The sequence below is a fragment of the Scomber japonicus genome, chromosome 10 (assembly GCF_027409825.1).
Source record: "Scomber japonicus isolate fScoJap1 chromosome 10, fScoJap1.pri, whole genome shotgun sequence".
Lineage (NCBI taxonomy): Eukaryota > Metazoa > Chordata > Actinopteri > Scombriformes > Scombridae > Scomber > Scomber japonicus.
Window position 1 is genome coordinate 31,129,774 of NC_070587.1, and position 27,500 is coordinate 31,157,273.

At 39.7% G+C, this 27,500-nt stretch overlaps 1 protein-coding gene across 1 annotated transcript in view; it reads left to right on the top strand.

Annotated features, from left to right (window-relative positions):
• The window catches only part of bbs9 (Bardet-Biedl syndrome 9), a gene marked incomplete at its 3' end in the record, with an annotated part of 168,303 nt that overhangs the window by 52,105 nt on the left and 88,698 nt on the right, over positions 1–27,500 (top strand). Inside the window, exons 13-14 of the mRNA XM_053327660.1 lie at positions 7,008–7,112; positions 21,902–21,916. Coding sequence (XP_053183635.1) covers positions 7,008–7,112; positions 21,902–21,916 — 120 coding nt within the window. The remainder of the gene's footprint in view (positions 1–7,007; positions 7,113–21,901; positions 21,917–27,500) is intronic.

Below are 27,500 nucleotides of genomic sequence, written 5' to 3' on the forward strand. Positions count from 1 at the left end.
TAGTGCTAGAGCCGGTGCTCAGTTGGTGCTAATCCAAGCACCTCACCTCAAGCACCTCACGAACCTGTTGCTTTTCCACCGGCAAGGAGCACTTCCATGATTCACCAGTGAGAGGCAGCGACATGGCGCAAGACGTCTAGCCTGCCGGAAACGAAGAAGAAGAAGAAGAAGAAGGAGAAGATGAAGACAGCTCTGGCAAAAAAATGATAAAAATAGTACTTTTAATCAACAAATCTTTAACCCTCTGTAAATGCCACGCTAGTCAGCGAATGAACATTAGCCCCACTACTCTGCTAATAAACGTTAACCCTGCTAGTCTGCTAATAAACGTTAGCCCCGCTAGCCAGCTAATAAACGTGAAACCCCGCTAGCCGGCTAATAAACGTTAGCCCCGCTAGCCGGCTAATAAAGGTTAACCCCGCTAGCCGGCTAATAAAGCTTAAACCCGCTAGCTGGCTAATAAACGTTAGCCCCGCAAGCCGGCTAATAAACGTTAGCCCTGCCCCCAGTCCGCTGACGTAATCGGTTCTTGCTTTAGACCAGCAAAGAGTTGGTGCTTGCTCTGGCTCCCGTTCTGAGGCTCGGGGGTGGAACTTTGGCGGTGAAAAAGCAAAGAACCGGTGCTTAGTCAGGCTCTGGCTCTGAACCAGCACCAGCTCCAGCTCAGTGGAAAAGGGGTTTTAGAGTGGAGCCTTTTAGCACCAAGCAAAACTCTATTTCCATCAGTCGCAATAAATGTTTTGATCTATGACGAGAGTGTTAAATTAATACGAGATAAGCGTTAAGTAGTTTAAAGTGTGGTCAGCATTACATTTAACTACAGCGTCACCCTCCTAGACTATTTGCTGCAGGTAATCGATCAATTAAAGCAATTAAATATAGCAATAAATCACTTTAATAAACTCACAGGCTGCATGAGTATATTAAAGAAAAAGATGGCTATAACAGCACCTGTACAATGGATGTGTGTGTTCAGTGGTACAAAAACATGTTAAATAAATCAATACACATGTGTGATGAATAAATCTACTGTGTGGATACAGATACTAGTTTTCAACATGATATTTTATTCAGATTTGGAGCCGTTGGGAACTGTTGACGGACCTCAGCAGCCATGTTTCTATTTTGCTGTTACCACCGAGGGGATTTTCACCATATGTGTGAACTTGTTTGTGCTCTATTTTCCACATGGTTTGGCACGCGTCGCTTTCATGATGCCAAACTGTCATCGTAATCATAAATTATATTTGGAGCTCTAACCGAAACATTCGGGTCCAGTAAAGAAACCGGTTATTTTGTTTTGAAGTGAAGTTTGAACTGAAAGCCATTTTATCTTCTCTGTATGGTCGATGTTTTCTGTTCAGGTTGTGTAGAGGTCAGAGTTCAATGTTTAACACCGTACTGATGGTCACCTCACATTCCCTTTTATATGCCTCTGGATGAGTCACATACACACACACACACACACACACACACACACACACACACACAGAAGAAGAAGCAAAACTGGGAATGTCTCCCAACAGATTTTTTTTTCTTCTTTCAAGATGTTTTCTGCTTTTTATATTGTTTGCACATGACAAAGACACACACAAACACACACACACCCACAAACACCAAATACCACACACACACACACACACACACACACACACACACACGTCTCTTTCCCATCTCCGTGTGCGGTATAGATCACCATCTCCACCCCTCTTGACTTCTGACCTCTTCCAAACAGTCAGTAGTCGGTTTAACCTGAGCTGTCAAGTACTATAACCTGAACCCTGAGGAAAGCTATAGCGCTACACACACACACACACACACACACACACACACACACACACACACACACAGGAACAGAAACAGAGAAAAAACACATTTTCACTAAAAGGTCAAAATCTTTATTTATTCATATTTTCACTCGTACATTTGAATAAAACTTGAATCCTTTTGCAGACATGAAAAATGTATTTAAAGGACAAGTTCACAATTTTTTCAAATCGGACCTAAAACAACAGTCAGGTGCCTAAATGAACATTGAAGCAGGTTTTCCTCGCTGTAATCATTCTTCTTGTTCATAGTGACCATTAGAAGAGTCACTTCAAATGTGCTTTTAAGTGTAAGTCCTCCTTCTGAGAAAAAAATATATTTAAAGGTCCAGTTTGTATAAGTTAGTGGTATCTAGCTGAACCAAAATAGCAGAAAAGTATCTTTTAATTCCATGAAAATAAGAATTATTGTGTTTTTGTTAGCTTTTGAATTAGTCCTTTATATCTACAGAGGGGTCCTCTTCTATGGAGGCCACCATGTTGCATCGCCATGTTTCTACAGTAGCCCAGGATGGACAAACCAAACACTGGCATTTAGAGAGGATCTTCATAGGTTCTTCTACATGTTTGGAAAGTTGGGGAGTATTTCTGAAGCTTATATGTAGCCTCAACTGTCCAACATAGTCAAATAAAGTGGATATCTGACACATTTACAGTCTTTTTAGCATCAAATTCCCTCTTAGTGTTTCCCTGTTGAGCTGTGGTGGAAGTATAGTAACAAAAAGCACTGTAACTTTGAAACATACTGTAGAAGACTTGATTTGACTCATTTGGACAGCTGAAGCTTCATATTAATTTTAATTAAACTGTTAAATACATCATATACTTTGTAAGAGCATTATGAATGCATCTTCTAATAGTCAGTATGAACAGGAGGAATGATTACAGCAAAGAAAAACATTGTTCATTTGGACGTCTGACTCTTGTTTTAGACAAACATTGGGAACCTATCCTTTAAAGGAAAGCAAAATAGGTGGAGCATTAGTTTTTGCACCGCCAGCCTATAAAACAGATTAACGTGTCATTTTTGTGTTTTAACAACCTTGAATTTGTAAGCGTCAATGGAGTAGCTTCATTAAAAAAAAAGAGGTGTTTACGCAGAGGACAGAGGCAAATGAAGGGAGAGTTGATCAAAGTAAAAGAGAAACTGAGGTTAAAAGAAGAGCGCCTCTTTATTTTCTGTAGGAAATAGAGGGAGGAAATTTGAGAAAAAAGGTGTAGAAGCAATTTAAAAGGTGACAGAAAGTTAGAAAAACAGAGAAGAGAGCAGAAATGGAAAAAAAGGGTAAAAAGAGGTTAAGAAGGAGAGGTAAGAGAAGTGGGGGGATTGTCGTGTCTCCTTTTGTGGAATTTGTTTTCCTTGGCAGTGAAGTTAATGGGTTAATGTGCCTGAGAACACTGGGACCAGTCTGAACACTCTCACCGGGTCAGACCTCTTGTTACCTGGATTTCGCAGGTTCGATGCCCACAGCGACCCATCGTGACCTGTCCTGATGCGCCTGAATACATGATGACAAGCTGAAGAGAAAAGAGACAGAGATGGATAGAGAGACAAAGAAAGAGAAAGAGAAAGAGAACGAGAGAGAGAGAGAGAGAGAGGAGGGATTACTTTGTGTCTCCTTTGGTGTTGTTTGTTGGTCTTAATGGGCCTGGGAACACTTAAAGCACTTAAACCAGTCTGACCAGTTTGACCTGCAGGGGACAAAGGTTAAAAGCCTTCTGCTGAAAGACAGAATGACAAGGGAAGGAGAGAAGGAAGGGAGGAAAGAGGAGAAGAGGAAGAATGGGGGGAACATGACAAAGATGGAAGGTGGGAGAAGAAGGAAAGAAAAAAAAAGGGAAGGTGAGATGAGAGAAGATTGAAGAGTAGAGGAAAAATTAACATACAAGTGCTTTCTGATCCAACGCTCCCATCGCCATGACGACATCATACTCCTATTTGACTGTCAACACTGTTAAAAATCTCCTTGCTGTGGTTAAAGTTAAGTTGGGTTTCGGGAAGAATCATGTTTGGGATTAAACTTGAGTACTTAAGGTTAGGAGACCTCCGTTGTCATAGGGTAGTAACCTCGAAGCTTAGGGTGGCCGATGGTCGTCATGGTTTTAAAATAACAATAATGATGTTGACTCAGAGTTGGAAATGTGAAACAAACCGCAATCTAATATGTTAAAAGTCTGAGGTCTTGGCTGTGTTTTTTTTTTTTTTTTTACCAACAGTTTAGTAACGCCAAAAGTTTTTCCTTCACTAATTGGTTCCCATCATTGTAGCGCTGCTTTAGACTACAGCTCAGGTGATGGTGGTTTTACTTCTGATATAAAACACCATATACTCGTCATGATATAAAATATCATGACGAGTATCAGTCAGGCTCTCGTGATATCAGATATAATAAAGATTTTCGTGGTCTGTAATTGGTAGTTGCTGTTTATTTTGGGAACCTCATGAGCATTGCCACTGGGTCAAAACGTCTCCTGATGGGCAGATTTTCACAGAATTTGCTTTATTTTAATGGTCCCAATAAAACCACAAATTGTTGGTTTATATATATATATATATTACGTAAACAAGCCAAGTCAGATTTATTTGTATCACACATTTTAACAATGAGGCAATTCAAAGTTATATAAAACATACAATTCAACTGCATCAAGACAGGAAGTTAAAGCATTACATTACAAAATAAAAGACATTAGCTTTATTTAACCCTCCTGTTGTCCTTGAGTCAAGGAAGGATGGAAAGGTGGGAGGAAGGAAGGAGCAGAGGAAGGAAGAAGGAAAGGAGGGAGGGAGGGTGAGGAAAGAAAGAGGGAAGGAAAGAAGGAGGGAGGGAAGAAGGAAGGACAGAAGGAAGGAAGAAAGGGGGATGGAGGAAGGAAAGAAGGAAGGAAGGAGGGAAGGAAGGAAGGAAAGGAGGGAGGAAGGAAAAAAAGAGAAGGGTGGAGGAAGGAAGGAAAGAAGGAACAGTCAAAACAAACGGGGTCAATTTGACCCAGGAGGACGACAGGAAGGTTAATATAAAAGTTATAATGTAAGATCATGCCAAACTAGTTGATATGCTGTTTTATTGACTATTTACTGTTTTTAAGCAAGTTGAATTATTTGGTACAAAGTTTTTATGGTTACACCACTTAGACATTTTTACCATAATCCTCTAATATATTCTCTCAAAATGGATTAAAAGCAGAAATTTGATGCTGGGTCCACAAAAAAAGGTCTCAAGCTCCAAAGCTCCCCAATGAAACCACAAATTGTTGGTTTACATATATATATGTGTGTGTATATTACGTAAACAAGCCAAGTCACATTTATTTGTATCGCACATTTCAACAATAAGGCAATTCAAAGTTATATAAAACATAAGATTCAACTGCATCAAGACAGGAAGTAAAAGCAACACATTACAAAATAAAAGGCATTTAAATATGATAGTTTAAAAACAAGATAGACTTTTTTTCTTTTTTTTTTTACCATTTAAAGGTTTTATTCTGAGCTAATTGACTTTTTATATTTACTGTACAGACATAAGAGTGGTGATAATGTTCTCATCTAACCCTCATTATTAAAAAACATACAAGGAAAACTTATAAATTTAGAGCGAGGATATTATGGATGCATGTCAAAAATATTTGTTGTATATATTTTACACATATTTCTTCCTCATTTAAATGAAATTATACCTCAGTTTTTAGGTAACACCTGTTGTCTTCTTGGGTCAAAATCAATCTGAGGTCAACAGGAAGGTTAAAACTAATACTGGCTGATCTAGTATGTGGAAGAGAAAGAGAGATTGATGAGAGAAGGAGAAAACGAAAGGAGGAAGAGGAGAGGGATGGATCGTAGAGAGAGAGAGAGATGAGATGAGATAAGTGCAAGAGGAGTAGAAGAAGAAGACGGAGGGAGAATTCAGAGAGAGAGAGAGAGAGAGAGAGAGAGAGGGGAGGTCACGCTGTCAGGACGTTTGACAGAGTGCGGAGAAAGTCTCTCTCTCTCTCTCTCTCTCTCTCTCTCTTCCTTTGCTTCTTATCGTTTATCTTCTCCTCTGTGTGTGTCATCGTCTAACCTTTTCATCTGCCTCTCATCCATCTCTCCTCCTCCTCCTACGCTGTTTATCCTCGGCTCAAGAGGTCTCCGTCTCTGCCTCGGCTCAGCGCGAGTCTCTCCTCTGTTTTATTGAATAAACTGAGAGATACACACACACACACACACACACACACACACACACACACACACACACACACACACATACTTGGGGTTCAGTCACCTGTAACAGCCCGAGCTCAGGAACATCACGCCCCATTACACCACCACACTGCCCTGAGTGTGTGTGTGTGTGTGTGTGACTGCATGAAGCCATTAGCTGTAATATATCCTTTCCTCTCCGTCTGTATTTGATCCCTGGTTTTTCTCTCCTGTGCTTGTTTGCTCTCTCTTTCTCTCCTTTTCCTCCTTTTCCTCCTTTCCTCCTTTCCCCTCTCTCTCTCTCTCTCTCTCTCTCTCTCTCTCTCTCTCTCTCTCTCTCTCTCTCTTCTCTCTTTCTCTGTTAGTTTTGGGTTATTTGAAGGGGAAGCTACAAGTCATCGCCCCTTTCTCATGCTACATATAAATTCTGCATCTGTATGCGTGTGTGTGTGTGTGTGTGTGTGTGTGTGTGCGCGCGCACTTACGATGAATGTTAAAGTTGGTTAATGTTGTTAATCCTCTGTCCTCACCTTGCCTGGAGATTTTAAGTGTAAGCAGAGCTCTGTGTGTGTGTGTGTGTGTGTGTGTGTGTGTGTGTGTGTGTGTGTGTGTGTGTGTGTGTGTGTGTGTGTGTACAGTAAGGGGGTCTGGTTAGCATTGGGTTCGCTGTATCCTGTCCTGTCCACACCTCGGAAATGCTGACTCTGACTCTTCAAGTCGGTGTGTTTGCATATGTGTGTGTGTGTGTGTCAGTGTGTGTCATAGGCTGCCTTATTTCCTCATCCACATCTATCAATGTCTTTCTTTTAAAAGAGAGCACATGTAAAAACCAGAACTTCCGACTGATGTTCCAAAAACCTTAATTCAGAAACACACTGACTTTTGTAAAACTCCTAATTATAATAATAATAAGTAGGAAGCCATAAGAAGCCATGTAATATAATGTAATATAATGTAATGTAATGTAATGTAATGATGTTTATTTAATCTCTACTCTACAGGTGTCGGCTCCTCTACTGTTGTGTCCTTTTCGGCTTTTCTAAACGGCCGCTACCCCCCCGCTGACCTGACGGGAGACATCACCCTGTCCTACAACTCACCGACAGGTAACGCAACACTTTTTTTTTTTTTTTTTTTTATACCGGGGGTTTTCCTGAACGTGTGTCACTTTATTTCCAATCAAATCCTTTTTTTTTCTTTTTTTTTTTAAAACATCTGTTTATTACATTTTGTTAGTTTTACAGAGAACAATACAGAACAAGAAGGCACATATAGGTCATTATAATAGCAATAATAATGATAATCAAACAGAAATACAGTAGATAAAAATAAATACAATTAACTGAGAAAAAAAATAAAGAATAAAATTAACAACAAAAAAAGATAGTAAAAGTCAAAATTAAAAAAATAAATAATTTAAAAAATAATAATAAATAAATAAATAAGATTAACAACAACAAAAAGAGAATAAAAGTAAAACTTAAAAAGAATAATAATTAAAAATAATAATAAATAAATAAATAAAATTAACAACAACAAAAAACATAGTAAAAATAAAAATTAAAAAATTATATAATTAAAAATAATAATAAATAAATAAATAAAAATAACAACAACAAAAAAAGATGGTAAAAGTAAAAATAAAAAAAACAAAAAAAACAAATAAAAATAAAAACAAACACACTCAAAAATAAATAAATAAATAAATCAAAACCTTTTTTATTTAAACTGAATAATCACTGTGACTGATGAGTTTCTAACACAGAATAAATCAATTAAACTGTGAAATGTTAGAAGCACTATCTGTCTATTTCACTCATAGTGTTGCATTGATACAGAAAATTGCAAAAAAACAAAAACAAACCAACAGCAGCATGATATGCTTTAAAAAATAAAATATTATACTGATAGCATTTCGTTAGATGTTAAATATTTTAACAAATGAGTCCAGCAGCTCCTAGAAACACGTAATTACTGTGAGCCGATCAGTTTGCTTTCTCTAAAAACTTCATTTTAGTTGTTAGTTTACTTTTTTAGCAGCACTGACAGGTGACTGAGTGCACTGACAGCTTGTACAAATAACCCGTTAATTCACTTTTAACAGAGGTGAGGTGTAAAAAAAAAAAAAAATCAGTGACAGAAGGATATCTGGAAGTAAATTTTGGCCTCTTACTCACTGGAATATTTTAGCTAAGTCTGTGTTGAAGAGTCGTAATTATTCTCACATAAAGACGTAAGAGATGAAGAGCTATCGGAAAACAGAGTTGACTATGGTGCTTTTCCACTACACAGTTCCAACTCAACTCGACTCAGGTTTTTTTGCGTTTCCACTAGGGATAGTACCTGGTACCTGCTACTTTTTTAGTACCTGCTCTGCTGAGGTTCCAAGCGAACCGAGCCGATACTAAATGTGACGTCATCAGACTGCTGGCAGCTGATTGGTCAGAGAGTCACTGGAAGAGTCATGAGCCGTCCCACACAAGAATCAAACCCGGCATTTTTAAATACCAACAACAGGGTTACAACCATACGGCTCAATGTTCTTACTCTGTGTGAGACAGAAAGACACATACAGCAACAAGTACACCATTGCTTCCATGTCTTCCATGTCCCTCCTTCCTTCCTTATTTCCTCCCTCCCTCCCTTCCTTCCTCCCTTCCTTCCTCCCTTCCTCCCTTTCCTTCCTTCTTCCTTCTTCCTCTCTTCCTCCCTCCTTTCCTTTCTTCTTCCTCCCTTTGTCCCTTCCTTCCTTGACTCGAGGACAACAGGAGGGTTAAATATCTGGATTTGTAGGATTTAAAGCATTACATTTGATTTGAGTGTAATCATATGTGTTCAGTTTATGTTATTTATCAGTATTATCATTATTTTCTGATTATATTGCATAAACCAACCAATCAACTTATTAATTAAAGTAAAAAATAATCAGCAATAATGAAACTAATCATTAGTTGCAGCTCCATTTCAACCCACACCAGTAAAATCCTGCTTGTGTCTCAGCACTGGTATTATTTTTTCCATTAAAGAGGTTTTAAAAAGGTCTTAAAAGTCATTAAATTTGTTCTTTAAACATGTGCAGGAACTCTGTAATGCAATATAACGACTTCAAATGATTTCCTGTATGTGAAGTGACATATAAAAACATTCCTGCCCACTGCTGACCAGAGTGGCATTCATGTAGGATCTAACTAGTTCCACTACAAACTAAAACAGCAGTAACATCCAACAGATCTTAACAACATTTTATTATTATTATTTTTTTTTACATTTTTTTTATTAATTTTTTTACTTAATTTTTATTGAGTTTTTCTTAACATTTTATTTTTTTTTTATTTTATTTTTTTTATTTTATATTTTTTTAAACTTAATTTGTATTGAGTTTTTCTTAACATTTTATTTTTTTTTTAACTTTTTTTAATTTTATTTATTTATTTATTTTAAATTTGATTGAGTTTTTCTAAACATTTTATTATTATTTTGTAATGTTTTTATTTTATTTCATTAATTTTTTAACTTAATTTTTTATTTAGTTTTTCTTAACAACATTTTATTATTTTTTTATTTTTTATTTTATTTTATTAATTTATTTTAACTTCATTTCTATTGAGTTTTTCTTAACAACATGACAGGAACATGTACATGTTCCCCTTTTAACAGCTGCACTGTCTTTACATACAAGTAAGATAACTGTAAAGTATATCAACTTATAATAAAGTACAATTGAAAAATGTATATATATATATAATAAGATGAGATGGTAATAGATGAATAATTAGGAAATGATAGCAGTAGCATTAGAAATAAAAATATATATATAAATTTAAAAAAAGAAAAGAAAAAGAAAAGAAAAAGCAAAAATAAGAAAAAATAAGTAGATAATTTAATAATGATATAATAGGGAATTGAAGAAAAAAAATATATATAATGAAAAAAATAGAGATAAAAATAAAAATCCACTCCAGATAGTTACTCTAAAAAGATATGATGAATGTGTCTATAACCTCATAGTATTAATAAAGTCAGTAACTCTCTTTTCAATAACATTTAACATCATTTACAGACGGTGACAGCGTTCAAAACCTAACGATATATAAAAACCAGCCTTTAAATGAAACACAGGATTCTCTGTAACAGCATCAGCATTAGTGTAAGTTACAATCTGTAGTTAGTTAAGAGTTTGCAGTGTTCTGTACGAGCTCCGAACACCAGCTGCTAACACAGCGCTCACTTTGACGTAAGGACATCTGGGCGCTTTCCAGACGAGCCCAGTTCATCCCCCTGCTGCCTCCAGGCAACTGTTTCCAGGCTCTGCAATATTTCTGGAAGATATTACTTTCCCCTGCAAACCAACAAAACCACTCTTTATTTCAAATGTCACGGACCTCTTTTCCTTTTTTTTCTTTTTTCTTTTTTTTCAAAACACTGATTTCAACGTCAGTCAAAAAAAGCTGCTGCAGTGTTTTCATGCTATTGTTTCACTTGGATTGCATTTGCTTTGGCAGGCTTGTGTTGGTGGAACAGTCCCTCCCGCCCCCGCCCCCCCCTCCCCTCCTCAGAAGCACATTTAATGTGAAATGTCTGGAAATATTGGGAAGTGTTTCTTTTTTGTTAAGCTTTATTGTGATGCTAAAAATAGCTGAAAATAACTAGTCTGGAGTATTTCAATGGGGCTTAGAAGCCAAGCAGCTGGGGGAGAGTACGTAGCGGGATGGATGGATGGATGGATCTCCAGCTTTTTTGGAAGAGACGCGTCCGACTTTAAGTAGAATTGGAAAAGAGTTTATTAAAGGTTGGAGGAAGAAGAAGAAGTAGCACGACATGGATGGAAAAAACAGAGCAGACATGAGGTATACTCTGAGTTAGATCAGGAGAAGGAGGTAAGGAGGTGAGCTGTGCGTGGGTGGAGAAGAGAAAAGGGAGAAGAAGTACGTATGTTTGAGGGGAGAAAGGGGGAAGGTGGTGGAGATGAGAGGAAGAAAACAAGGAGGACATGTGTTGTAAAGGGTGTGGACCCTGAAGAGGGAAGAGGGAAATGGAAAAGGAGGAGATATGAAACGTATCTGGGTTGTTGTAGAGGAGAGGCAGAATAAGGGACACCAGCTTCTGGAATGATTTCCACCAGATTTTGGAGCCTGGCTGCATCTCAGTTCATCTCAAAAAGTCTCTGATGGGGTTGATAAGGTTGAGATGAGGCCAAGTTCTGCCACAGCTAAACCATCGCCCAATCCACCAAGCTTTTATTAGATACAGAAATAGATAGATATGTGGATAGATCTTTGCTGTCATTGCAAGTATACAATGAAACTTGAGCAGCATAAACTTGGGGGGACAGAGCCTTCTCCGCTGACCCCACCCTCTGGAATTCACTCCCCACACCCATCAGAAACTGTAAAGACCCCCATACCTTCAAATCACTCCTAAAAACACACCTTTTTAAACTGGCTTTTAACCTTTTATCCTCTTTCCATTTTATATCTTTTTAACCTTCTACATTGTTTGTTCTTTTCTTTTTGTCTTTTTTACTTTGTTCCATATTTTTGGTGTTCTCTGTAAGCCTCTTTGAGCACTTGTAAAAGTGCGTTATAAATAAAATGTATTATTAATATTTATTATAAGAATATAAAATATGAAATACACATAACACTAGTACACATAACACATGCACAAGCCCAAACACATATCACCTATACCCATGAGCACATACACATCATACCCATAACCATATAAACTTTAAAATATGTGTTGAATACTTTAAAATATAGATAAATATATAAATAAGGAGAACAGAGTCAATTATTGTTTTAAGTCAGGGGAAAAAGTGTGACGGGTATTATCATGTTGAAATGGAAAAAGGAGAAAAAAAGCCAAAGCACACTTCAGAAAAACTAGTTCATATCTTCATCCTTTCGGTCATTTATATATCAGCTGTTAATGTGCAGAGACGTGTGGACTCACAGATGAATCCAGGAGAGCAGGTGGAAGTAAATCAGAAGGTTTTTTAAGTGTTTTTGTTCCATTTTTAGTAAGATATATGACCAGAGAGCAAAATCCCCTTTGTTTAAATGGACTGTACATATTCATACACCCTTGGCGCAGCCGTCGGGGGCAATTTGGGGTTCAGTATCTTGCCCAAGGACACATCAACATGTGGACTGGAGGAGGCTGGAATCGAACCGCCGCCAGTCGTCTGATTAGTGGACAACCGCTCTACCTCCTGAGCCACAGCCGCCCCCTGTTATATAAAAGCTAGAGCTCTAAAAATAACTTTTTAAATAGATACTTTGAGGTGGAAAACTCAAACTATGTATTAATGGAGCAGGATTTTTGTATACGTGGGGGATTGTCATGTTTAACCCTCCTGTTGTCTTTGGGTCAAGGAAAGGAGGGAGGAATGAAGGAAGGAAGGGAGGAAGGAAGGAAAAGAGGAAGGAAGGAAGGAAGGAAGGAAGGAAGGAAGGAAGGAGGGAGGGAGAAAGGAAAAGAGGAAGGAAGGAAGGAAGGAGGGAGAAAGGAAAAGAGGAAGGAAGGTAGGAAGGAAGGATGGAGGAAAGAAGGAAGGAAGAAAGGAGGGAGGGAGAAAGGAAAAGAGGAATGAAGGAAGGAAGGAAGGAAGGAAGGAAGGAAGGAGGGAGAAAGGAAAAGAGGAAGGAAGGAAGGAAGGAAAGGAGGGAGGAAAGGAAGGAAGGGAGGGAGGGAGGGAGGAAGGAAGGAAAGAAGGAAGAAGGAGGGAGGGAGAAAGGAAAAGAGGAAGGAAGGAAGGAAGGAAGGAAGGAAGGAGCGAGGGAGAAAGGAAAAGAGGAAGGAAGGAAGGAAGGAAGGATGGAGGAAGGAAGGAAGGAGGGAGAAAGGAAAAGAGGAAGGAAGGAAGGAAGGAGGGAGGGAGAAAGGACAAGAGGAAGAAAGGAAGGAAGGAAGGAAGGAGGGAGGGAGAAAGGAAAAGAGGAAGGAAGGACGGAGGAAAGAAGGAAGGAAGGAGGGATGGAGTCAGAAAGGAAAAGAGGAAAGGAAGGTGTTTTCATCTATAAATCACCTCGTCTATCCTCGTTGGATTACGCTCTTACCCTCTGATACAACTGTAGTGGCAATTTGCAAGCTTTCAACAATCTCACGTGTTAAATACTGTCTTTTTTTATCTGATTACAGTGTGAGAAATCATATGCTTGCCATTCAAGCTTTGGAAACGTATTCTGGCTAACACCTTGTCCACACTGGCTGCGGTTACACTCCTCCGTCGGTGTAAGTGGACGCTCAGACACTCAGACGTTCAGACAGCTGTTTTTAATCTATTAATGAATAATGATGTAAACGTATTTTTATATTTTTCTTCCAAAGACAACATCCTCATCCTTCCACATCCACTTCGACTATCTTCGTCTGTCAAAGATGACGAATGCACTCGTCCTTTCGCTGTCAGTGAAGCGGTGTTATTAGTTAGTGTATGAATGGAGACGTCGTTAGAGACTAGAGCTCATCAATCAGCAGGTGGATTTATCTTTAACTAAACACACACACACACACACACACACACACACACACACACACACACACACACACACATCGGCCTCCTCACACGTCAGCCATGAAAATTCCTGCTATGCTCATTAGCTGCTAGCATCACGTGGAGTCCGACTCGCTCTAAGTGCTGGTGGCGAAATGCAAAGCGGCTCGTCTTAAGAGCATGTAGGTAGATGTGTGTGCGTATGTGTGTGTGCGTATGTGTGTGTGCGTATGTGTGTGTGCGTGTTCCTGCGGTGCTAATCTCCATTAATGCCTCGTCTCCTCTCATCCTTTAAATGCTCTCCTCTTGGTATGAGAGGAATGCATCACTTTTACCTCTATATGTCTCTCTCTCAGGGGTGATGCACCTTAACACTAACCCACCCCAATTTAACACCATGCCCCCCCCCACCCCCGAATCCCCCTCTCCCCCGTCTCCTCTCATCCTCTAAATGCTCTCCCCTTGGTATGAGAGGAATGCATCACTTTTACCTCTATATCTCACTCTCTCACCTTAACACTAACCCACCCCAATTTAACACCATGCCCCCCCCTCCTCCTCCCCTCCCCACACCTCCATCTGTAATCCCTACAAAGGGAAGGAAGGAAGAAGGAAGGAAAGGAAGGAGAAAGGAAGGGAGGGAGGCAGGAAGGAAGGAAGGATGGAGGAAAGAAGGAAGGAAGGAGGGAGGGAGGACGGGAAAGGAAGGAAGGAAGGAAGGAAGGAAAGGAGGGAGGGAGGGAGGAAGGAAGGGAGGGAGGGAGAAAGGAAAAGAGGAAGGAAGGAAGGAAGGAAAGGCGGGAGGGAGGACGGGAAAGGAAGGAAGGAAGGAAGGAAGGAAAGAAGGAAAGAAGGAGGGAGGGAGCCCCCACCCCCTCCTCCCTCGTCTCCTCTCATCCTCTAAATGCTCTCCCCTTGGTATGAGAGGAATGCATCACTTTTACCTCTATATCTCTCTCTCTCACCTTAACACTAACCCACCCCAATTTAACACCATACCCCCCCCCCACCTCCATCTGTAATCCCTACAAAGGCTTTGACATTTAAGTAGACTGTTGACTCCTTAAACCCTTCAAAGGAAACTCGACGGTGGCTCGAGTCGTTACAATCTAGAAAGAATTTCATTAGTAACCCCTCTCCGCCTCCCACCACCTCCCACCTCCTCCTCTGTAATTTCTTTCCTAACACCCTCTTGGACAATGGATTTTCCCACACACACACATACACATTTACACACACACACACAGTCAAGTGGTCAACATTGTTAGCTCATACACAATGGGCATTTTCATCCGAGCTGTCAAAGATAAGTTGCGACTGTTGCGAATAATTTTCCATAAAGCGCAGCCAGCTATGATTCACTGGGGTTCGCTAAAAGCCAGTTTTCGTGTGGAAACCCAGGGAGCTAGTTGGCAGTCTTTGTTGTTTTCTCCTGTTTTATCCAGCGTGCCAGAATGACCACCATCTCCATATGTTGATGTCTTCTTAAGAGGCTGTGGTACTTTTCATTTAAAAAAAACTGCTAAGTCTGAAATCCATTTATTTGTAAGACAGCTGATGTTGGTGTCGGGAGGTTTTTTTTTTTTTTTTTCCTTCACTATGTTCTCAGCTCTGTTTGTTAGTTTGCACAATTTGTAAAAAAAAAAAAAAAAAGAAAAAAGAAAAAAAAAAGTTTAACAGATGTGGTGGAAAAATTAGGCCACTGAGCCGCCGAGCCGAGGAATAAGTGATTCATTTTTTTGGTGCCTCCTCTTCTTCTAAACGTGAGGAGGAGATAAGTCACTTTTTGTGTTTGGAAAAAGAAATCAGGCAAATATTTTTATCAGATCTGTATAAAAAAAAAAGTTCTAAACAATTATTCACGTTGTAAATCTTGATGAATGCGCAGCTTCAGGATAGGTTTGTGCTCACTCAGGGCTTTCTGGTTTTCAGATTAGAAGATTGAATTTTCCATTTCGTACATCAATATCTAAATAATATAATAGATCTTTTTTTCTTTTTTTCTCCTTGTTAATGGAACTTGTTTCACTCTCTCACTTTTTTCTTGTGGTTGTTAATCATTAAACAGCTAAAAACAACTCTATTTAGCTCAGAGGGGTCAAACTCATTTTCATTCAAGGGCCACATACAGACCAATTTGATCTCATGTGGGCCCGATCATTAAAAAGATGGAGGGAAAGAAGGAAGGAAGGAAGGAAATAAGATGGGAAGGAAGGAAAGACAAAAGGAAAAGAGGAGGAGGCAAAAGGAAGGAGGGAAAAGGTAGGAAAGAGAGATAGTGAAGGACGGACAGACAAGGAAGGAAGGGAGATAGGAAGAACGGAAGGAAGGACAAAAGGACGGAAGGACAGAAGGAAGAATGGAAGGAAGGACAGAAGGAAGGAAAGAAGGACGGAAGGAAGGACAGAAGGAAGAAAGGAAGGACAAATGGAAGGAAGGACAGAAGAAAGAAAGGAAGGAAGGAATGAAGGAAGAACGGAAGGAAGGAATCAAGGAAGAACGGAAGGAAGGACAGAAGGAAGGAAGGAAGGACAAATGGAAGGGAGGACAGAAGGAAGAAAGGAAGGACAGAAGGAAGGAAGGACATAAGGAAGAATGGAAGGAAGGACAGAAAGAAGAAAGGAAGGACAAATGGAAGGAAGAAAGGAAGGAAGGACAGATGAAAGGAAGGACAGAAGGAAGAAAAAAGGAAGGTAGGAAGGACAGATGGAAGGAAGGAAAAGAGTACTGGATGGCAAGCGGGCCGGATCGCACCCCTCGGTGGGCCGTATCTGGCCCACGGGCCGCATGTTTGACACCCCTGATTTAGCTGTTCTTATCTCTACAGGATACTTCAGACAAGCCTTTTTACATTAATCATTTGCTGATAATAGTTGTAAAGTTTTAAAAGTGGATCTTTAGCAGGCAGAATAATACTTACAGTACATATTGATGAACATGGATATTAAAACATCTCTGTAAATATGCTGGATTAAGCTGCTCATTTGAATCCGTAGTCCATAGTGCAGGCCCACTTGCCATCCAGTGCTCTGTTCCTTCCTTCCATCTGTCCTTCCTACCTTCCTTTTTTCCTTCCTTCTGTCCTTCCTTCCATCTGTCCTTCCTTCCTTTCTTCTTTCCTTCGTTCCTTCCTTCCTTTCTTTCTTCTGTCTTTCCTTCCATTTGTCCTTCCTTTCTTCCTTCTGTCCTTCCTCCCTTCTGTCCTTCTGTCCTTCCTTCCTTCTGTCCTTCCTTCCATTTGTCCTTCCTTTCTTCCTTCTGTCCTTCCTTCCTTCCATTCTTCCTTCTGTCCTTCCTTCCTTCTGTCCTTCCTTCCATTTGTCCTTCCTTTCTTGCTTCTGTCCTTCCTTCCGTTCTTCCTTCGTTCCTTCATTCCTTTCTTCCTTCTGTCCTTCCCTCCATCTGTCCTTCCTTCCTTTCTTCCTTCCTTCATTCCTTCCTTCCTTTCTTTCTTCTGTCTTTCCTTCCATTCGTCCTTCCTTTCTTCCTTCTGTCCTTCCTCCCATTCTTCCTTCTGTCCTTCCTTCCTTCTGTCCTTTCTTCCATTTGTCCTTACTTTCTTCCTTCTGTCCTTCCTTCCGTTCTTCCTGTCTCCCTTCCTTCCTTGTCTGTCCGTCCTTCACTATCTCTCTTTCCTACCTTTCTTCCCTCCTTCCTTTTGTCTGTCTTTCCTTCCTTCCCTTCTTATTTCCTTCCTTCATTCCTTCTTTCCCTCCATCTTTTTAATAATCTGGCCCACATGAGATCAAATGGGTCTGTATGTGGCCCTTGAATGAAAATGAGTTTGACACCTCTGCCCTAGTGAGTAAAATAAATATAAAAAAGAATACAAGTAGAAGAGACAGCAAATTAATAGATGAGATACAAATAAAACACACACAGCACAATGCACCATCAGAAGGACAGCGAGGTTCCAGTTCAGTAAATTGTCCGTGATCGACGCTCTTAACCCTCCCGGGTCAAATTGACCCTGTTTGTTTTTACCCTTCCTTCCTTCCTTTCTTCTTTCCTTCCTCCCTCCTTCCTTCTCTCTTTCTTTCCTCCCCCTACCTTCCTCCCTTCGTTCTTTCCTCTGTCCTTCCTTCCTTCCTTCCTTCCTTCTTTCCTCTGTCTGTCCTTTCCTCTGTCCTTCCTTCCTTCCTTCCTTCTTTCCTCTGCCCTTCCTTCTTTCCTCTGTCCTTCCTTCCTTCCTTCCTTCCTTCCTTCCTTCCTTCCTTCCTTCCTCCATCCTTTCCTTCCTCCTTTCCTTCCTTCCTTCTTCCTCCCTTCCTTCCTTCCTTCCTCCCTCAAGGACAACAGGAGGGTTAAAAAACATGATTTCCTTAGTTAACTGAGAAACTTCAAGAACAGTAGGTTTGTACAGAAAAACCAATTGAGGAAAAATCAAGAAAAGATATTTAGTTTCTCACAGTATTAAAAAGAAAAGAAAAAAGAAGCTGTCATGGCACTTTGCTGCTTCTGTATTTAATTATAAAATAAAGAACACCTTCTCAACCTTCTCAGCTATTAGTGATATAATAAAGGCATGCAGTCATGAAACATTACACCTACTTTTTTCTTTTCTTTTCTTTTTTTTCTCTCCCTCCTCCTCCTCCTCTCCTCCCGTCCTTCTCTCCTCCACACCAGTTAATGGATCCAGAATTTCACTCATTTCAGCCTCAGCCAGTCTAATTTCTGTCGGCCGTTACAGGAGATTTTTTAGAACAGGAAAGACTGATTGAACACTGGCTGGCAGCCGTCCAAGAGCGGCTACTGTGTGTGTGTGTGTGTGTGTGTGTGTGTGTGTGAGTGAGAGTGCCTTCTTGCTCCATTTGACATGTCCTTTATGTTTAACTGGAGCTTTCACTCAACATTGATGCTTTTAGTTCTTTTTCCTTTTTTTCCCCCCATCTTGCTCTTTTTTCCTCTTCATGTTGTTCTAGCTTTTTTTTCACTTTTTTCTTTTTCTCCTTCTTCTTCTTCTTCCCTTTAATTCTGCTTTTTATGTCTTTGAAACACTTGGTGCATGTAATTTATGAGTTGTAAAGCACTCTGAGCTGCATTTCCTGTATCAAAGGTGCTTTAAAAAGTGACATAATAGAAATAAATTGATGTTTTTATGTGTTTTGAACCCAATATTAAAAGAATGTAGTAAGTTCTTAGTATTATTAATTAAATAAATGAGTAAATAATTAATATATCTGGATATTTAAATGAAGAAGTAGCAGGAGAGGGACAGCAGGAAAAAGAGCCATCAGTGAGGAAGTGTGACTTTCTTCAGGTTTAATAAGACGTGAACTTTCTGACTCAGCACCTCGATGCCTTTTTTTTTTTTTTTTTCTCTGGCCTGCAACCTGCCATCTGCTTCTCATTCACCTTCACAGGAAATCCTCATCGACCAATCAAATCAGAGCTTAATCTGCCAGATTTCTATTGCAGCAGCCCAAAGGTTAGAGAAGCTAGGAGGCTGACTGTTTAAATCCCAACGCAGCTGGGAAAATCTGGCAGTGAGGAGCAGGGATCAGTAAGAGATGCTCTCCCTTCCCTCCATGAAAAAAATTCAGTTTCGCAACCTGAGTCTTTTTTTTTTTTTTTTTTTCTTTCTCTGCGTCCTCGTTCGGTGTTTCAGCTCTGCGTTGCTGTTTAGTTTAGCTCTCCTCCAAATACGAGACAAGGGAAGATTTTTTATTTTGCTTTCCATATGTAACTACTTTAAAATTGAATATATACAGAGGAGAAAAAAAAAAACCTCCATAAAACCATAAAAAATGAAATATTTCCACTTTCATTGCACGAGGACATCCAAGCAGACTGCTGCAGCATGTGGCAGTCTGAACTTATTAGCGTGACGCTGACGTGTAAAAGGGATTTTTCCACTGACTGCTGAACAAAAATCAGCTTTAACACACATTTATGTTCATTCATGTGATAATACTCACTGATATAGAGTTATAAAAGTCTTCCTTCAGGCCCACACTGTGCACAGTTAGAGCTGTGAGTAACTAGTTGATTATTTTCATCATTGATTAATCTGTCTATTATTTACTCCATCACTTACTAAGTCACTAAGTTGATGAAATTTAAATAAATAAATAAATAAAGTCAAGTTTTATTTATAAAGCACATTTAAAAGCAACCTCAGTTGAACCAAAGTGCTGCACAGTTAATAAAATACAATATAATCACACATAAATATAATAATCAATAAAAACAATAAAGGAATAGTAAGAGATCAATTTAAAAAACTAAAATTAGAATAAAAAGAAATAAAAAGAGTAAAAAATAAAAAGTAAGAAGCCAAGGATTCCAAGGAGACAATACTTCACATTAACCCAATCAGAGGCCAAGTTAATGCCTTTAAATAGTTTCATTTATCCAACCAACAGTTCAAAAGCCAAATGTTCAATTCTACCGTCATATTAAAGAGAAGAATAGCATTTTGAGAGGCTGGAACCAGCAAATAAATAATAATAATAATAATAATAATAGTGACCAAATACACATAATGAATGAAAACACACTCAATAAAAGCAATGCAGGGAAATAGAACATTAAACCAACATAAACATCAAACATTAAAATCAGATTTGAAAAGGTGAGTTTTGAGGAGAGGTTTGAATTTGATGAAGTCAGCACAATCACATCAAATGTTCACTTGTTGTTTTTTTACATATATAAATATTTTTTTCGTATTTTTATTTTCATAGTAACAAGTGCAGAGAGATACAGGAAACATTGGTACAAAGAGGAGTATGATATGTAACAAATGTCATAGTGTCTAAATTAGTTTGACATTTAGTTTGAAGTGTGACTTTCTTCAGGTTTAATAAGACATGAACTTTCTGACTCAGCACCTCCATGCCTTTTTTTTCTTTTTTTTCCTCTGGCCTGCAACCTGCCATCTGCTTCTCATTCACCTTCACAGGAAATCCTCCTCGACCAATCAAATCAGATGATTGATTCATAGTTAAAAATAATAACTGGATATTTTTTTATCAGAAAAGATAAAATCCTAGGATGGGCTGGGAAGCATCAGACTCCGACTTGTATCGTATCTTGCCTAAATGTGACGTCACAGTTTTTGGTTTTGGTTTATCTCCTGCAGCTTGTGTTCAATTGGGACTTGAATACTTGTTATAGAGCGGATCAGATATTAAGGAATCAATAAAAAAGTATAATAAAAAACACAACATAGCCTCACATCAAGGTTTCCAATACAAGTTCATTCTTTTCTTTTTTTTGTGAACAACTTTTTTGTTGCTTTTAAAGGAAAACAAGTACAGTCCGATAAAAGTAAAAGGTACATTGCAATCTAAAAAAAAAAAAAAAAAATAATAATAATAATAATAATTATAAAAAAAAAGGGACCAGGCGACGACCCCCCCCCCCCCCCCGAATTGGATCTCTATAAAACTCTTACAGGACATGAGAGACTATGTTTTAACAAGAAATGCAAATAATCCAATACCAGTTCTTTATTCTTGGCCTGCTTCCTTTCCTAGGGTTTCTGCTATAGATGAGGACATTTCTTACTAATAGTGGGTTATCATTTATTTTAATGTTTTAATACTTAAATTATCACAATAGATACACAGTTATAGACACCGTTGAGTTAGGCATCACAACACAAGTAATACAACAGATTTTCCTCATTTTAATCAACTTTTAAAGGCGTTAAAGTGAAATGATCAACCCAAATAAACTCCTTCTGGCTCAAATGAAACCTTCTGTATTCTAGTTTTACACACAGATTGATCATATTAGACAGCTCAGTGATGTTCACCGTTATTCTAACTTGATGAATACATGCACACATTTATGCTTTCTGCCAACAGTAATAGTTTGAGTCAATCTGTTTTACTAGATTTTGGATGTTTTAACCATGTTCAGGTTTATCAATCAGTATTCTCATTTTCACAGCTAACATACACACTCTCTCTCCTTTTTTTGTTTTTATACTCCCTACACTCTTGACACTGATGGCTTTACAAGGATATATGTCTCTTTCCTCCAGATTCCTGTCAGACTAATTTTCACGCTAACGTCTTGACGAGCGGCTATTTAATTTGGGATTTTGGACGTCTTATCGCATTCAGGGTTCGGTTTGGCTCAGTCGGTACTTTCCAAGAGTGTGGGAAAGCAAATGAAGTGCTCTCTCTCTCGCTCTCTCTCTCTCCCTCCCTCTGTCTCTCTGTCTCTGTCTCTCTCTCTCTCTCTCTCTCTCTCTCTCCCTCTCTCTTTTTCTTTTTAATAAGTTTATGAATATGGTTATGGAGGGAGAGATGGAGGTTTTCCCAGGGAATCCCCTCCAGTGTCCAGTTCATCCAGTGCAGCTTCGTTACTGGTCTGCTATTTCTGTCACTGTTTTTTTTTTTAACCTTCAACTCTTCTCTTCTTCTCTTCTTCCTTTTTTTGCAGAACTTAATCCTAAAGGTAAGTGTTTGGTCAGTAGTGGCGCTTGTAGAAAAACACATCCTTCATTAAAAAGACAAACATGCACTGTACATGTTCACATATACACACACACACTACATACATTTGCTCTATTTTGGGAGAGACACTACTCTTACTCACTGAATACACACACAGAAACACACACCTAATTAAAACTACACTATTTGCATTCCAGTACACACACATACACACACACACACACACACACACACACACACACACACACACACAGTACTGTATATACAGGAAGAGACTGCTGCCTACTGTTTATGTTCCCGTAACGTGATACTTGGCAAGAGTCTGTTCACACACACGCACACTTTTACACACACAGTCACACACACACACACACACACACACTTACTTCCTCAATATATGGAATAAGTAAATATCCATTTATCCCCTTTATACTGTGTCCAGTTTACACAGAAATATCATCTGACTCGCATACACATATACAGACATACAGAAATGTATAGACTCACATGTTCCTGTACACACACACACACACATGCAAAAAGACACACACACACACACCAACACACATTCCAGCAGTAGTGTTCCTAGTTGACAGCCACTGTTTGTTTTAGTCCGTCTGAGTTTGTGTGCTTTGATACAGAATAGGATGTCCTGTAATCTATAGTGGGCTTAGAGGCCCTGCAGAAACACACACACACACACACACACACTCACACACACACATTCTTTTTTCCCCCCTCCGCCTCAACACTGCAAATGATGTTTATATGCAGCTGTTTTGCATCAACCAAATACAATAGTAGGAGGAGCTGTTACCTGCGAGGTAAAGGGGCAACATAGGCAGAAAAGAAATGAAGCCACAAATATTTTTAATAGTGACCACACACTCCAAAAAGTCAGTCTAATAATGATAATATACTGCATGGGACTGAGGATATTTTATCACAATTGGCAGCAGGTAAGTCTCAGTAATTGCCTAACAGAAAGGTCAAGATTGGTTAATATACTGTGAGACAGGTACGGTTATCTTATGTCAAAGAATAACATTTTTATATCCATCAGTCATGCAGTCGTTTAATGCAAATAACTACTGCAGGATAGCTGCATATAAACATGATTTGTTGGAAGACTGTTGGAGTGTACTGTGACTCTGCCCTTTTATCATTTCCTCTGTAATGGACACACATGCACAAAGAATGAACATGTGTATGGATGGAGTATTCATTCACACACACACACACACACACACACACACACACACACACCGCTGACATCACTGCAGCTGTGGTAAGAACCTGATCCCGTACAGTGGTCCTCTACCCAAATAAACTCTGTGGTCTCTCTCTACTTCCCCCTCTCTCTATGTCTCTAAAACACACACACACACACACACACACACACACACACACGCAGATTCCAAATAATTGGAATCAGAGTCCTGTGAGACGGCAGTACAGTGGAGGTTACAGCAGCTTTAACAAGTAGCAGCAGTGGTGCTCAGTTGTGATTTTAAGTGTGTTTAACGGTCGGTGATGTGGGATCGCTTTGTCTACTATCAGGAGGAAGGAGGGTGAGGGGCGGGGGGGGGGGGGGGGGGGGTCAGGTTTAGGGTTAGGGTTAAGGTCTATAGCCAAGGCAGCATTGATAAATTCTGCTCCAGCATTAACACTCCACATTTATAACAGTGTGCGTTCATGCAGTCTGTCGCTGTTCACACTGACTGGCATTATCACTGCAGTCAAAAAAAATACCACCAAATAAACTCAGGCTAAAAAAAGACTAATGCAAGTTATACAGCAATAAGCTGATCTTCACGCAGTGCAAAGCAGCACTGGCCAGTTAAATGCATCCAGGAAGTAAGTGAGGCTCAGTGAGCACAGATTCCTCTTGAGCTTGACCCAGGAAGAATAAAGTAGAGTGAGAGTTACAAATAAAACTAAGGTTGAGTGAATTGTGATTAACTTCCAGAGTTCATTCCCACTCAGTCTGTAGATGACTGCTTTTCCACTTTGTTAGTATTATGTCTTCATATCGTCTCTGTCAATCATCCAGATTTCATAGAACCTCAGTTGCCTCCTCTCTCTTTAAGTCCCGCCTCCCTTTGAGTCCTCTCTGTTATGATTGGCCAAGCTGTAGCCGCTTTGGTTGCTACATCAACAACCTTTGAAACAAGTAATAGCTATAGAAGTATGATTTCACTACTTTTTCCTCGCTCCTTATTCGAAATGTTAAACTATTCAAATATATCTGTACATGTTTAACCTTCCTGCCTTCCTTCCTTCCATCTGTCCTTATTTCCTTCCTCCCTCCTTCTCTCTTTCGTTCCTACCTTCCTTCCTTCCTTCTTTACTTCCCTCCTCCCTCCCTTCCTTCTTTCCTTCCTTCCTCCCTTCCTCTTTTCCTTTCTCCCTCCCTCCCTCCTTCCTTGTTTCCTCCCTCCCTCCTTCCTTCCTTCCTTCCTTCATTCCTTCTTCCTCCCTTCCTTCTTCCTTCCTTCCTCCTTCTTTCCTCCCTCCTTTCCTTCCTTCCTCCATCCCTCCCTTCTTCCCTCCTTTCCTTCCTTCTTCCTTCCTCCCTTACTTCCTTCTTCCTCCCTCCCTCCTTTCCTTCTTTCCTCCTCCCTTCGTTCCTTGACTCGAGGACAACAGGAGGGTTAAATATAAATCTGATGCAAAATATGAGATAAGTGGACAAAGCAACACGATGAACGGTGAGCCGAAGCCTTCAGATCCACGTGAAGCTCTGACTTTTAACTTACAAGGATCATTAATACATTTGTTAACTTTACACTTTCATACTTTGAGCATGTTTAACAGAAACATCCAACAACATAACAGTATATAAATAACAATATCTCCCCTTTAAGTGAGTGCTGTGCTTGTGTTAATCAAGATGGAGGAAAAACTAATTCGTTTAAAATCCAGATGTTCTCAAAGTGCATTTTTTTCCACCTTCTCAGTCACTTGGCTCCCTTAAGAAATAGAAATCTGAGGACACAAGTCTCAATATCACTTTGTTTAGATAAAGTTTCTGCCTTCTGCTTTTCCTTGATACGGTTCTTAGTAATCCCTGAGCTTCATGTTTAGCAACAGGAAAGCAAAGGAGGACACATGTGCTACTAAAATCAACAGCTGATGATGATGATGATGTGGGTTTTGGGTTCATATCAGGTTGAGGGTTATTACAGGTCATCACAGCAGAGATGCTTTGTATGCTGAGAATAGACAGACTACTGAGAAAGTTAGATTTTTATTACATTTATATGTCATTGAGACTCTGCAGTAAAATAAATGTTATACTTATTGTTGACCTTATCATTTTAACATAATACAGCTGTATGGAAATCCTGATCAATCTCATTGATGGATTAAAAATTAGGCTTTTTTAAATATTTACTTTGTGAAAATTGCAGTTTCTCACACATGCACACACACACACACACACACACACACACACACACACACACACACACACACACACACACACACAATGTATTTAAGTCTCTACATTGTGGGTGCCAACAGCCTGGGAACATACAGAGGTGTTGTGAAACGTGAGGAGATTTACAACCACACACACACACACACACACACACACACACACACACACAGAGCGGTGACTAGTAAATGGCGATGCTGAATTTGAGATGGAAAAATGTTTCTCCTGGCCTTTTTCAGCTTTTCATGACCTCATCTCCCCTTCCTCTTTTACCCCTATCTGCCCCCCCCTTCCACCCCCTCCCTTATATCCTCTCTTCCCTCCATCTCTCATCTTCTACTCTGTTATCTTGTCATCTCTGTTTTCATCACTTCTGTCTCCATCTCCTTCGGGTTTTTTTCCCCTCTCTCCTTGTCTGTTTGACTTTTTATTACTCTGCTTATATTTCCTCCTCACACACACACACACACACACACACACACACACACACACACACACACACACACACACACACACACACACACACACACACACACCTTCATTAATTCCAGAGGATAGAGTTTCTTGCTTTAATGTTAAAACTCCTGGACTCAACACATTATTAACACGTGGACAGGCTGAGTGTGAATGTAAAGCATTCCTTTGTGAGTTATTTAAGAAAGAATGAAACTTAAAGCAGCATGAGAAGAAGAAGTCTTTAGTCTTTAAGCTCATTCATGAAGCTTCATCTCTACAGGTAGTCTATTAATTAATGCTCCTAATTTCACAATGACTTATGAGCATGTTATGTACATGTTAAACGTCCATCTGTCCTTCCTTCCTCCTTCTCTCTTTTGTTCCTTCCTCTCTCTTTCCTCCCTTCCTCCCTTCCTCCCTCCTTCTTTCCTTCCTTCCTTCCTTCCTACCTTCCTTCCTCTGTCCTTCCTTCCTTCCTTTCCTTACACCCTTCCTTCCTCCCTCCCTCCTTTCCTCCCTTCCTTTTTTCACTCCTTCCGTCCTTCCTTCTTCCTCCCTCTCTCCTTCCTTCCTTCCTTCCTTCCTTCCTTCCTTCCTTCCTTCCTTCTTTCCTCCGCCCTTCCTTCCTTTCTCCCTCCCTCCTTTCCATCCTTCTTCCTCCCTTCCTCCCTCCTTTCCTTCCTTCTTCCTTCCTTCCTCCCTTCCCTTCCTCTTTTCCTTCCAATTAATTAAGGCTCCCAATTTCACAATGAGTTATGAGCATAAAAAGATACCAATAACAAGAGAAAGCCCATTTTCTCCTGCTTGAAAACATATTTTTGATCTTTTAAATCTCAGATATTCAGCCTGATAAAGACAGTTTCTCTGAGTCTGTCAATTTTGGGTTAGTGTCCTCACAACCCTGTCTTCTAAAAAATGTCTTTATATATAGGCTATAATAACCTTCATGTTGTCCTCCTGGGTCAAATTGACCCCGTCTGTTTTGACTGTTCCTTCTTTACTCCCTCCCTCTCTCTCTCTACTCCCTCTCTTTCCTCCTTCTCTCTTTCCTCCCTTCCTTCTTTCCTTCCTCCATCCCCCTTTCTTCCTTCCTTCTGTCCTTCTTTCCTTCCTTCCTCTTTTCCTTCCTCCATCCCTCCTTCTTTCCTTCATCCATCCCCCTTCCTTCTTTCCTCTTTTCCTTCCTCCCTCCTCCTTTTCTCCCCCCTTCCTTCTTTCCTCTGGCCTTCTTTCCTTCCTTCATCTTTTCCTTTCTCCCTTCTTCCCTCCTTCCTTCTTTTCTCCCTCCCTCCTACCTACCTTCCTTCCTTCCTTCTTTCCTCCGTCCTTCCTTCCTTCCTTTCCTTAAACCCTTCCTTCCTCCCTCTTTCCTTTCCTCCTTTCCTTCCTTCCTTCCTTCCTTTCTTCCTTCCTTTCTTCCTCCCTCCCTCCCTCCCTCGCTCCCTCCTTTCCTTCCTTCCTTCCTTCCTTCCTTCTTTCCTTCTTCCTTCCTCCCTCCTTTCCTTCCGTCTTCCTTCCTCCCTTCTATCCTTAATTCTTCCTCCCTTGCTTCCTTGACTCGAGGACAACAGGAGGGTTAAGAAATGGATCTGTTGCAATGGATATCATTATTACTACCTGGATTATGTTCCCATTCAGTCTAAAACATTAAACATCCTATAATCTACTTGTAACTGCTTTGTATTGTATT